Genomic DNA, 14,331 nt, shown 5'->3' on the forward strand with positions numbered 1-14,331 from the left:
TAAAAAGTTGCTTAATACAATTTTAACAAAACTGGAACTGGTTTATCAGCTTATATTCAAGTTCGGCTTGTGAAGAAGCGCACCGCTACTCAAGTTATGCAGCCTATTATGTAGCCTATACGTATTTTGAAATGAATTATTCAAATGCTCTGAGATGCACCACAGTCTTGCAACAAAACTGTCCTGTAGGAGACGCTGTGTCACACTATCTGACTGTCAGTTTACGGTACACAATCTCATTCTAGTGGTCATATAAGCAAAAGATGGTAACACTTTACTTGAAGGGGTGTGCATAAGACTGACATGACACCTTCATAATCATGACATGACACATGCCATGAATATGAAGGAGGTTTTATGCATGTTTATGACAACTGTCATTAAGTGCCATTTGCTCAGTTATGTCATTTTTAATGCAGATATGACATTATTTGACCTAACCCTACCCCTACCCTTACCCCTAACCATAGCCCATAACAAAGGCATCTCAAACAATGTCATCTTCGCATTAAAAATTACATAACTGAGCGAATGACACTTAATGACAGTTGTCATAAACATGCATAAAAAAACCTTCATATTCATGACATGTGTCATGTCATGATTATGAAGGTGTCATGTCAGTCTTATGCACACCGCTTCAAGTAAAGTGTAACCCAAAAGACTATAACAATAACTGAGTAAATTCAACACATACACACTCTTAAAAATAAAGGTGCTTCACGATGCCATAGAAGAACCTTTTTGTCTAAATGGTTCCATAAAGAACCTTTAACATCTGAAGAACCTTTCTGTTTCACAAAAGCTTATTTGTGGCGAAAGAAGGTTCTTCAGATTATAAAAAGGTAAGAAAGAGATGGTTCTTTAAAGAACCTTTGATTGAACGGTTCTTTGTGGAACCAAAAATGGTTCTTCTATAGCATTGCTTGAAGAACCTTTTGAAGCACCTTTATTTTTAAGCTACCTGGCATTCTGGCAATTTTGTGTTGTTGTTGCATTGTGTAAATAAATAGGCTAATCTGTAATTAATAGTTTTTACTTGTCTTCGCTTAACCGGAACATATAGGCCTTTTCGGAATATCTGGCCTATAGTTTTATAGAAATCTATTTCCTAAAGTGACAAATAAGTGCATATGGGTACTTTTTTTTTTTTTTAATTACAGAGCTCAAAAGTACTGCAAAGAAGAAATAGCACGTGTCTTTGTGTCAGGATAAATGTCCGGACTGGAGGTGGCACTGGACACTTGCTGGTGTCCGTCTTGTTGGGCCCCTCCTCCAGCTTCAGCGGGACACGCCGCAGTACTCAGCACAAAGTCCGAATCACTCGCTGCACACACGAGGAGCGTCACAACAAGCCCCCGGCGACCTGGAACCCACCCAAGAAAACCGAGAGAAAACTTGGATTTTATCGAGAAAAACTATCGTATTAAATCTTTACAAACAGGGCGGTGATCCAAGACAGGTGTCGGAGCGTGTCGCAGTCATCTGATAATAATTTGTGCGCTCTTGTATTGTGGTTCCTGCGCGAAGACCGAGTTTCTGTCATAAGAAACGCAAATCTCTGTTGCGATAACACTAGTCGTTATTCACGCTACGTTTACCGAGTCATACCACAAGAGGAAATTGCAGCGTAAGTTTGCACAGCTTCTGCTTTGAAGTAGGTTGTAGCTGTAATTAATTTATAGGCACCACGTGAGTGGGATGAAACGACCATTAAGTGGGCACACCCGCTGGATATGATACCTAACACACTCAGAGACTTCAGCCAGAGCATCGGACCTCTTTGACTCCCGGTACAGCGCCTGGGGGACTGGCGTTAAATCTCACTGAATGACTGTAGCGCTGAAGAACCGCGCGCTTCTGCAGAAAGGACACACAACTACAGGAGACCCTGTCAGAATGATGCTGTTTTTAATCTGAGTGCATTGGACTTTTCGCGTTTTTAGTTGCAGACTGTTTGATTTGAACCTCTTTGGTTACATTTCTGAAGAGTTTTAGCTGCTAGCACTGATCCAGATGAGAATGATGGCAGTATTATGGGATGACCCGTTCACGTTGCTGTGGAGACGGACCGTAATTTATTCTCTTCTGGTGCTCTTGATGAGTGGCGCGCGCACCTTTGGAGATGAACCCTTTAATGGAGAGGTAATTATAATTATTTACAAATGAGCAATGCACTGCACATTTTTGTATCAAAAATCATATTGTAGAATGCAATACTGTTTAAAGTTTGAAAACGTGTTTTTGTCACCACTATATATATATATATATATTAGCGGTTTCAAACGAATAATCGCGATTAATCGCGTCCAAAATAAAGTTTGTTTACGATAGTATATGTGTGTATATTTATTATGTATATATAAATGCACACCTATGCATGTATATTATATTTAAGAAAAATGTGTTGTTTATATATTAACTATTTATATATAATATAAATTATTATATGAATATAAGATTTTCTTTACATAATATACTGTGTTTGTACTGTGTATTTTTATTATGTATATTTAAATATACACATGCATGTATATATTTAAGAATACTATGTTATGCTTATTAAATACATTTATGTATAGTATAAATTATATGAATGTAATATATACATGTAAATATTTTCAAAATATATACTGTATGTGTATGTATTTATATATACATATAAGAAATATACACAGTGCATACATTATGTAAACAAAATTAATCGCGATTAATCGTTTGACAGCGCTTAGATATATATATATATATATATATATATATATATATATATATAGCTATATATTTGGTGTGTTTCTCATTTAGGTTTAATGCACTCTCAGAGTCTCAGGTCTGGTTTTTATATGACCGCTGAATTCAGCTGAATGCTTGTAACTCAGCATGTGAATGGCTGTAATATCCGAGAGCAAATTAGAAAGTTATTTAGCTTTTCACTAAACTTTCTGAATCACCAACATTCTTACCTCTTAAATTCTCGTAGCCAAGCTTTGGGATGGTTTTAGTTTGAAGTGGAAGGAGGTATGAAGAGTTTGTAGTCTGTGTGGTTTGAGGTTTGTTAGTGGTGTGCCACTCCATGTATGCAGTGCTGCAGTGGTCCAAACCCTGTTATTGGTGGTCTGGCACTGTGTGAAGAGACTGACAGAAGCCAAAGATCTAAACTGTCTCTCTGAATTGATTATTTTACTCATCAGATTCACAAATCTGGCAGGGAGCCTCAACTCATTCCTTTCAGGTATCTGTTGCCTTCTCAAACATTTACATCAGTCCTGACCCAGATTAACCTGATTGATCGGGAATAACGTTAACAATAAAACTAAATGAGCTCCCCTGGGCTGGAAGTAACATTGACCTCACATTGGGCAATTGTAACCTGCAGTTCCCACACACCTGGCTATACTATCGCCCAGCAACTTTTGGATACTAAAGCCAACTTTTAGGAAAAAAGAACACTCTTAGGAAAAAAGGTACAAAAGCTGGCACTTTTTTAAGGCACACTTTTGTACTTTTTAGGTACAAATATGCACCTTTAAGTTACCAATAAGCACCCTTTAAGTACAAAGGTGTACCTTTTGAAAAAAATACCTTTTTTTCTGAAGGTATACTGGTACTCTGAACAATTAAATTCAGTTTATTCATCTAACAGTGTAACTTTTGAAAGATCTGGGCATCTTGCATCACTGTCCTGATCTCTGGGCTGGGCTTAGATTAATATACACTTCTTTAAACCTACAGCTGACCCAAACCCTTTTAGAAAGAAGCAGCTTATCTCAGTAATTCTACCAGTCACAAATGTTGAATGACAGCAGATAGGCCTGCACATGCCACAGTGGTAGATGGATTTTTTTAAGAGACGTTTAGGACTGCAGGGCTCTCAGGCAGCTGAGGCGCAACAATGAGACTTCTTGTGTTCAGCTGACTGTGTTCAGAGGTGCGGGGAGATAGAGCGACAGAAAGAGCTCGTGGAGCAGGAAGAGGAGGGGGTTTATGAGGACTGTACTTCATAGGGAGCCGACTGTATCACTTCCTGCAACCTTATCTCTATCCTGCGTTTAACCCCTGGAGTCCCGCTTTTCCCTTATGTTTTTTATCCACCCTCTGTATCCATGGAATGTAGCATCCTTGTGATTTCCCACAAACTCGTGGCGAGCTGTTTGTGTGGGGTCTGGACTGCCTCACTGTGACTGAGAGGGATAATGAGATGTGATTGGACCGTGGAGCCGCATTAACTGCTAATCGTGTCCATGTCTCAGTGGATGACTTGTACTTCTGACTGGTAGGTCTACTTCCTCTCTTATTAAGAACCAGGGCCACATTCACCAGCTCAATTACTGCAAGGTCATGAGGGGATTGAGCCAGATTCACTAGGCCTGCCTTGCTGTCTACTGTACATAGGCATAAGCTGCTTTATACACACAGAAATGGACCATCATATGTGATTGATTTGGAATGCTCTTTAGGCAGCAACTCTGAATGCCACACAAATAATGCTTCTTATGTGAAGCATGTGGCAGATGCGAAAACTGATGGAAAATCCAATGGAGTTTGGTGCATGTTGCCAAAAAAAAAACAAAAAAAAAAACATATAATGCAAACACATTTTGTAAAATAGAGAATTTGATTGAATTTTTTAAAGAATACTCTTTAGTATTTAATGAAATATATTTATAAAAATTATACTGTAATATAATATTATTACAGTTATTTTGCAACATCTGCCTCAGTGCATTATGGCATTGTCCTCTCAGTGCAGGGAACCTGCAATGCTGATCAATTAAAAATAAAATTGTTAAATTAAAATTAATTGAATTTTCATGTTATAGTCAATATTAAAATTATATTTTGTATAAAATATACAAAATATTTAAAAAATGATTTAAATACTCTTATATAATCAGTAATCATAATCAGTGTTGTTTTAGAATCTTTTTTCTTTTTATATATATATATTTTTAATATTTTAAATTATTTTAATTTTATATTTTCCATTTTAATTAAAAAAATTTTGTATGTCTTTTTATGTTTTTGTCATTTTCGTTTAGTACTTTTAATGTCTGTGTAGTTTTTATTTATTTATTTGTTTTACAACATTTTTAGTACATCAAGCAAACTAAATTAAAACGAGAAATGTTGATAAAAAACATTTTATTTATTTATTTTTTATTTTATGGTAGCCCAGTTATATGGTTAATTTTTATTTCAAGTATCTACTGAATTTTTGTGGTTATAACTGTTTAATACTTTTAGTTCAGCATGCACAGTTAAATATTCTATATTGGCCTATATGTGTTCAATATTAACCAACATGTTAAAAAAAAACACTAATACTGGCCGATAACTGATATGGTACAGATATACTGTGCATCCCTATTTAAAATGTCTTTTGGTGAACTCCTTATTTGATTGTCTGTTTAATTTAGTTTGGCGTTGCTGTTCTCATTGATGAAGGTTATTGATTTACACAGCTGGAAAATGAAACCGACTGCTGATTGATGTGCTTTGTCCTTTGACCTTACTTTGAGTGTCATTACCCAACTGCCTGCTATTAAAGATATAGCCTAAATATATATTTCAAATCTATTTATTGTATTTTCTGGAATGACACAGCTCCCTGTGGCCCAGTAGACCTGATGTGCAGAGCTGAGAGAGAAGACCACATGGAGTTTAAATGAAATTTGTCATTGCATTATTCCCCAAACCAGTTACCTGAGATTCAGAGCCAGAATCACGTCTGAAATGCCAAAAGCCCAGTCTGCCTTAACTTATTTCACTCCTCCCCTCCTCCTTCATGTTCTGTTTTCCTGTCTTCCTCTTAATCTTTTTCACTTGATCTGGTTCGCTTGCTCCCTCTTCCCTCTCACTTATGACCAAAAAGTGGCACGCACCCAAAGCCCGGGAATAATAGCGCTCTCTAGTCGTTAGATTCTTGGCTGACATTGTTCTGGACACACACACGTTCTCTCACACACACTAAACCCAAGTCTTTTCACGACGCGCTGTGAATCACAGGTTCCTGGAGGACATGCTGTTGGCAGCGGCTCTTAAGGTCCCGTTGAGCCAGCGCTGGCACAGGGGCTGATGGGAGAGAAGGATGGCTCTCCTTGCCTCTGTTCTCTGCAAAGCCTTACTCTGTATGCATGACATGGGATGTTGTGGTGGTGGAATGGATGCTGAAACACTTTAGGCTTTAAAAGCGGGTCTTCGTTTATCTCATCCATTTTGACGGCCTGCAATGAATGATTCCAGGTGCCCTTGACCTAAAGAAGGAGCATATAAAGCATGAAAGCAAGAGCGTTGTTGTCCTTTATGAGCCAGTAAGCAGAACACTAGGGTAATGTCTTTCTCTAGTGGGAGTACACACACCCTCCCACCTCTCGCCTGCTAAAAGCCCCAGGGCTCGGAGTGACTGAAAGCGAGGCAGTCTTATCTGTGGGGGTAAGGTGTGTCCTGCCCTGCACAGCCCTTTAGCACTTCCCTCTCTCACAGCCTCATGGGAGACACAAAGAGGATTGTGTTCAGGGAGAGTAAGAAAGCTGGGGATTGCTGGATTTGGTGTGGAAGTACAAGAGTAGTTGAAAAATAGAATGGAAATGACACTTTTTATGTCATAAATGATTGTGAAAAAAGTGTAGATCTATAAGTGGCCACCTAGTTTTTTTTTTGTGCAGTTCATTGTTATATTTCAAAATAATTGTTGTGTTATTTGCTAGGGCATTGATATACAGTTGCTAAGGTTTTCTTTATACAGTTTCTAGGGTAGATTGCTAGTTGCTAGGTGGTTGTTTACTGGCCCAAGTTCAAAGAGTCTCTTTTACTGTGGTTATTAGATCAAGTCCTTTTGTGCTTTTTTCTGATAAAAAATGCTATTGCAATTTAAAGTGCATGTGTCTGTGTGTGTGCATGTTTTAAGTAGTGCTGCTTGGACACAAAATGTGTGATTAAATACCAATATGACTTTGTAATAATAATAATAATAATAAAAATGACAATAATAATTATATTGACTTATGTCATTACTACTAAATAAGACAATTAAAAGGTTTACTCACTAAATAAAGCAAAATGAGAAATATTACTATTGCAATATTTACTGTAAATAAAAAGGAATTTAAGGAAAATAATATATTTTCATGTTACAGCATGACTGTAAAATTACAACACTGCCTTCATTTCTTCTTATTCAAACTTTAAACATTTATTTTGGCAAAAAAACACAAGTAGCCTGTAAACCTCTTTTGTTGACAACATGCAACATGCACATTTAAAGTGACCCAAACTCAGAGCACTTGCAGTGATGTGTTTATGTTGAACGCCATATTTGAACTGAGCTGCTCTGAGACACTGAAAACACTGGATGACGAGCTGCTCGTGTACAAATGAACACAGTGACATGCTTCACTCTATAAAACACAGCTAATGTAAATTTATTTAATAAAATCACAGCCTTTGCGATTTGATAATCACACTAAAAATGACAATAATAATTATATTGACTTGTGTCATTACTACTAAATAAGACAATTAAAAGGTTTACTCACTAAATAAAGCAAAATGAGAAATATTACTATTGCAATATTTACTGTAAATAAAAAGGAATTTAAGGAAAATAATATATTTTCATGTTACAGCATGACTGTAAAATTACAACACTGCCTTCATTTCTTCTTATTCAAACTTTAAACATTTATTTTGGCAAAAAAACACAAGTAGCCTGTAAACCTCTTTTGTTGACAACATGCAACATGCACATTTAAAGTGACCCAAACTCAGAGCACTTGCAGTGATGTGTTTATGTTGAACGCCATATTTGAACTGAGCTGCTCTGAGACACTGAAAACACTGGATGACGAGCTGCTCGTGTACAAATGAACACAGTGACATGCTTCACTCTATAAAACACAGCTAATGTAAATTTATTTAATAAAATCACAGCCTTTGCGATTTGATAATCACACTAAGCCATATTGCAATTTTAGTCCATATTTGTAGGGGATTATTTCACCCATTGTGTCATTCAATTGTTAGTCTGATGACTGATGAAAAGTAATAAAACAAGCTGCAGAATTTGATGCATCATTTGTTCTAAAAACAAACTGAAGTACGTAGAAATAGGGATGCATGCTAGGGTATAGTCACTTTGTTTTCTTTCTTAGCACTGTAGATATAGCTGGTTTGGTGCGGTGGCATATTAGCCTAGCCCAGAACAGGGCCAGCTATTCAACAATTTGACTGTTATTCAGCTGCCTTCACAACACATAAGAGCACAAAGGCCTGTGTTTTCTGTGGCTGTGGAAAGTAGAGATCCGGACCAGGCAACTGTGTGACAGGCCCTGGTTACAGAGTAGAAAGAGAAGGGGACATTATAAAAGCAGTGACCCCCTAACCTCTTGAGTCCAGTGGGAGGAACACATTAGCCTTCTGCTAATTAATACCAGGTGAAAAACAGCACTGTAAAGTCATGAACAAATCTAAGCAATTGATTGCTTTTAGTATTGCATTTGTTCTCAGTTATGATCAATTTTATGTTTCAGATGTTTCTCTTTAGAAAAACAAATAATAGAAACAAATGACACAATTGTTAGAGTACAGAGTATAGCTATAAAATATGAATTATTACTCACATCAGTAATTTGATGAGACTTTGGTGATAATGAACAATTTGTGATATTGTTCATACTTCATGGAACTCTTCAGATTAAATGGTGAAGCAAGCAATTTCTCCATCTGCTCTCCATTTGATCTCATTACCGTCTAGGAGAGACAGCTGAGATAGTAAATTGGTCTGGTTTTCTATATGGGAGGTTCTGGCTGGTTTAGGACCAGGGTTATTATATTTAACTAAAACTAAAACCATTTTAAAAACGGTAAACTTGAATTAAAACTTGAATTAAATTAAATGTCAACTGAAATAAAATGTATTACATTTATTTTATTTCAGCTAGTTTCCAAGGCAACATTTCTTATTTTCATTTAGTTTATCTTGATGTAAAAAATAGCTCAAACTAAATAAAAAATGAATTAAAAAACTATATAGAAATATATATAAAAAAACAATAAAAATGACAAAAAAACATAAAATGTATTAAAACAAATGAAAATGGATGTATAAAAATAATTCAAAATATTAATAAAAACTAAAATAGTATCTCAGTGGTACTATAATAACACTGTGAAGGACAGCCTGTTTACTGTTGCCACAGGGTGGGCTTAATAATGGGGGAGTTAAATTACATAATTATGATAATGATGATAAGAAGTAGGTGTAGCCACATTTATTATAAATCAGAACATCATGTCCAGCTTTCATCCCCTTTAATGGACCCTCTGGCCTTTTGGAATCGCCCACTGTATCCAACGCGAGAGCCAGATGGGATTGGAGCTATGCCTTCATGCATGTCTCTGCCCTGAGGAAAGTCCCCCAGCAGTGAGGGAAGAGTGGCTGCTTCTAAAACCTCATAAACTGGTCAGTCCAGCTGGTGCCGTCACCCCTCAATCTGTGTTCACATCCGCCTCAAGTGTTCTCAAACAGTCTGGACCAGTATTAGGTGTCATTTACAACAGGTGTGACGCTCTCTCAGTCTGTGACAATATCTTCTTTCTCCTTCATTCTCATGGCAGTGACAGATGGATGTTTTTTGAATTGCTGTGGCATTAAAGAGGTCCTGTAATTATTCCAAAAATGGAATGGTCCTGTTTTACACAGATCCTTTAAGAAGTCTAGAATTTAATTATACAGTGTTATCTCCTTTTTAAATAATCTTTTGCGTTCTGGAAGTTGCATTCATATCAGTTTTCATACTCTGAACTCTTTCAAATAGGAATGCTTTTTCAAAATATTAATTAAATAGTCCTTGCATTAATATTGCAAAATGTGGGAGACTACAAATGTCATGTGCAATTAGATTGCTTTTTACTTTTTCAAATAAATATACATATTTTCAGTCCACTGAATTTGAATACATTTTAACTGAATTTAATTTGCTTTGCATGTTTGCAATTACTGTTAATAACATGCATACAAAATACAGGTATGACTCTTTCTACATTAAAGGGGTCATATGATCCAATTTAAATTTTCCTTTCTCTTTGGAGTGTTACAAGCTCTTGGTGCATAAAGAAGATCTGTAAAGTTGCAAAGACTAAAGTCTCAAATCCAAAGAGATGTTCTTTATAAAAGTTAAGATTCAGTCCAGCCCGGGGTCGTCACATGTGGTTGCCGCAGGCATCGCAGTATGGTAAGGGACGTAAGATTTCCGTCACACACTTGAGGAATTCGGCCAATCACAACGCACTGGATAGCTGGCCAGTCAGAGCACACCTCGCTTTTCAGACCGATGAGCTTTGTAAAAATCGACGCATTTCAGAAAGGCGGGGCATAGAGGAGAAACAATAATGTACAGCATGTGGAAAATAATGTTTTTTTTTTACCTTAAACCGCATAAACACATTTCATTACACCAAATAGACAAAATAATGTTCTTTTTAGCAGCATCATATGACCCCTTTAAGACTTCACTTTGTGGATTGTGAAGTATTAATATAAATGTTGACAATTATTAATGACAATAACCATGAACATCCCTGATCACAAAAGGTCAATGAAAATTAGATTTCTAATGAGATCACTTCTGTCTGTGTTTTTGTCTCAGTCATGGCTGCGGCAGTATGGCTACCTCCCGCAGGCCAGCAAGCAGATGTCCACCATGCGCTCGGCTCAAATCCTGTCGAACGCCATCAGCGACATGCAGCGCTTTTACGGGCTGGAGATCACTGGAGTGTTGGACCCCGTCTCCATCGAGTAGGACACTCACTCCACCACATGATCTAATGTATCAGCTACACTGTTAGAGCTACTACCAATTCCTCTAATTAAACTATTTATTTTTCATGAAGTACTTACATCCTGTTAAATCTGTAACTGAACAGAAAAATGAAGGTCACCTTATGGAGCAGGAGAACCTTAAAGGAATATTGCAGGTTATTTAATGTCTATAGGTGGATGATCCTGTGGTCATGCATTATCGGTGGTAACTTTTTTTTTTTTTTTTTAAAGCTGGTTATGACATGAATTTGATTGTAAATTTCCATAAAGGGTTAACAGGTGATTCTATTGCACCAATCTATGATAACACAATACTAACACATAACACATAATGTTGAAGTGTTTTCTGTTACTTTCAAAACAAGATGATAGTTGCCTATTTAAAGGAATAGTTCACCCAAAAAATTTAATTTGCTGAAAGATGTAGAGTCCGTTTATTCATCTGAACAGATTTGGAGAAATTTAGTTTTACTTCACTTGCTCACCAGTGGATCCTCTGCAGTGAATGGGTGCCGTCAGAATGAGAGTCCATACAGCTGATAAAAACATCACAATAATCCACAAGTAATCTACAGGACTCCAATTCATCAATTAATGGCTTGTGAAGTGAAACACTGTGTGTTTGTAATAAATAAGTCTATCAAGACATATTTAACTTCCAGTAACAAGTCCTCTATCCATAATATTGCTTTCTACGGTGAAAAGAAATTCTGATTAATAAGAGAAATATGCACAGTCCAAAACAGCTCTAAAAAAAGATGTCAGTGGATTTTGATGTGGAGGAAGTCTTATTATGGATTATAATGCCTTGATGGATTTGTTTCTTACAAACACACAGCTTTTCAGTTCACAAGATGTTAATTGATGGACTGGAGTGGTGTGGATTACTGTAATGTTTTTAGCAGCTGTTTGGACTCTCATTCTGACGGCACCCATTCACTGCAGAGGATCCATTGTTGAGCAAGTAATGTAATGCTAAATTTCTCCAAATATGTTCAGATGAAGAAACAAGCTCATTTACATATTGGATGGCCTGAGGGTGAGTGAACATACATACATATTGTCTGTGATAATAGACAACATACCTCAAATGTTTGCCGTAGCAATTAATATCAAAGTCCACCACACTGCACAGTGATGGGTATAAAGGGGCCTCCATTTGTTGAGCTTTCTTAACATGCCTTTATTTTGTGCATGCCTATTAAGGTTCCTTTTGTACATTAAGCCCTTATCTGTTCCTTTCTTTTTAGGGCCATGAAGAGACCACGCTGTGGCGTCCCAGACAAGTTTGGGGGTCAGATCAAGACCAATGTACGACGGAAACGTTATGCACTCACTGGCCACAAGTGGGACAAGAACCACATAACTTTCAGGTGGGTTTGGATCTGACTCTTCAGTCCACATTATTCCAGGGATTTTGATTGTAATCGTAACACTGTTCTTCTCGTGTCTGCCATGGCTGCAGTATTCAGAACTACACGCCTAAGATTGGGGAGTATAACTCATATGAGGCCATCCGACGGGCCTTCAAAGTGTGGGAGAAAGTGACGCCGCTGACGTTTGATGAGATCCCTTTCCATGAGGTCAAATACGGCCGTCGGAAGGAACCTGATATCATGATCTTCTTCGCTTCTGGTTTTCATGGTGACAGTTCCCCGTTTGACGGAGAGGGGGGTTTTCTGGCACATGCTTATTTCCCTGGCCCAGGGATGGGTGGAGATACTCACTTTGACTCAGACGAGCCTTGGACCATTGGTTCAGAAAACCTACAAGGTGAGTCAAAAGGACTCATTTAGGTTTTATATTGTGTAATATCTAATATGCATATATGTAAAATTATGTTAATACACTGAAACTCCATTTTTTTTGCAAGAAAGAAGTCTCTTATGTTCACCAAGGCTGCATTTGTTTGATCAAAAGTACAGTAGAACAGTAATATTGTGAAATATTAATAAAATTTTAAAATTGGATTTTTATTTTATTTTATTTTATACCGGTGATAGCAAAGCCTTATTTTCAGCATAATTACTCCAGTCTTCAGTGTAACATGATCCTTCAAAAATCATTCTAATATGGTGATTTAGTTCTCAAACATTTCTTATTATTAGTACTGCTTAATATTTTTTAGAAAACTGAGAATGTCTGGCAACATCTGTATCTCTCAGTTTCGTAGACCCTCGTGAATCTTTCTGTGGAGTCTAATGATTAAACCTGTCAACCCGAGTTATTCTGCCAAATCTACAGCAAACAAAAAAGAAAAAGGTCACATTTGCAAGCCCACCTTTTGTGTTCCTTCTGAATGTATTAGCTGTTTTGAGGTTTTCATGGTCCTGTGGAAGCAGGTGTCATCATTTGAGACAGATGAGTGACTATGTAAGCAGCATGTTGATGTATTTAGAGGGTCAGACATTCCTAGAGACTCTTTTGCACTTTGCAGTAGAGAACTGTGAAGTATGTGATAAACAATAAGATACAGTGTGGTCCAAAGTATGAAAACACATAGACCTGATGGTTTAGGATTCTGAAAAAAAAAAAGAAAACGCAAAGGAAACTTTGTGATATTGACCATTTGAACCTAGTTAGGATCTGATTTAGAGCATTGACCTTCTCCGATATTAACCCAAGATCTTACATTGACAGCTAATCAGAATGCACCTCAAAGGGCTCAAGCATTTAAACCGGCAGTCAACAAAACTGCAGTGCTTGCTTATAATAAACAGAATGCCGTTTCAACATTCGACGGGGTTTGACTAGAACTGATGGTGTTAAATACATAATAAAAACCTGAGCTGACAGACACCAAACAATGGCTTGACACTCCCCGAGAGTCAGTCTGGTGTGTCAAGGCCTTAAGATGGGAAGTTGCTGTAATACGGCTCCTGATTTTTAAAGTAACTTGGAAAGACCTCTTTGTCTATAAAAGGGTTAAAGGCTAATCATGGGATGTCTAGTTTTTCAAACGCTTTAATGAAACATTACAACATGACACATTTGATTGATTACCGACACACTGACTGCAACTTTCACTGAGGAATCACGTAATGCAACTTCAAAAGGAATCTCTAGGATTTTCCAGAGTCTATTTCCATAGTTTTGTAACGTCTGGCTACAGGATCATCATTGTTAGCAACAGTTGAAGTCTCGGTCACAATGACACAGCTGTGAGGAGAGATGTCTCCTATTGCCCTGAAGTTGCATCTTTTAACAGTCGTGGCTCTCACACAAGAGCAGCTTTGAATGACGAGTGTGTTTGTCTGTGAAAGCCGTCATTGATTGAACTGTCGGAAAGCATTAGGACAGCAAGTTCAGTACTTCTCTTATCCGCACAGTTATTAGCCCTAATGATGTTGCCTCTCTGAAAAAAACTCTGAACAAGCAACATTACTGTCTGATGACTTCATACGGCCTGCATGGATGGTTTGGATTGTCCACACTAGATAATAATGGATATCTTCAGTATTAAAAGAAAAGCAGTCAATCACCCCCCCCCCCCCCCCCCAAAAAGGATTAGAGTA

The 14,331-nt window shown here is 37.2% G+C and overlaps 1 protein-coding gene across 1 annotated transcript in view; it reads left to right on the plus strand.

The window, feature by feature from the left end:
- The first annotated feature begins 1,328 nt into the window (after positions 1 to 1,328).
- Positions 1,329 to 14,331, plus strand: part of LOC107584709 (matrix metalloproteinase-15-like) — a 28,113-nt gene continuing 15,110 nt past the window's right edge. Inside the window, exons 1-4 of the mRNA XM_016271416.1 lie at positions 1,329 to 2,145; positions 10,644 to 10,792; positions 12,067 to 12,189; positions 12,282 to 12,589. Of these exons, the coding sequence (XP_016126902.1) occupies positions 2,017 to 2,145; positions 10,644 to 10,792; positions 12,067 to 12,189; positions 12,282 to 12,589 (709 nt within the window). The 5' untranslated portion in view covers positions 1,329 to 2,016. The remainder of the gene's footprint in view (positions 2,146 to 10,643; positions 10,793 to 12,066; positions 12,190 to 12,281; positions 12,590 to 14,331) is intronic.

This window comes from Sinocyclocheilus grahami, unplaced genomic scaffold, assembly GCF_001515645.1.
Source record: "Sinocyclocheilus grahami isolate Dianchi unplaced genomic scaffold, SAMN03320097.WGS_v1.1 scaffold62.1, whole genome shotgun sequence".
NCBI classification, from domain to species: domain Eukaryota; kingdom Metazoa; phylum Chordata; class Actinopteri; order Cypriniformes; family Cyprinidae; genus Sinocyclocheilus; species Sinocyclocheilus grahami.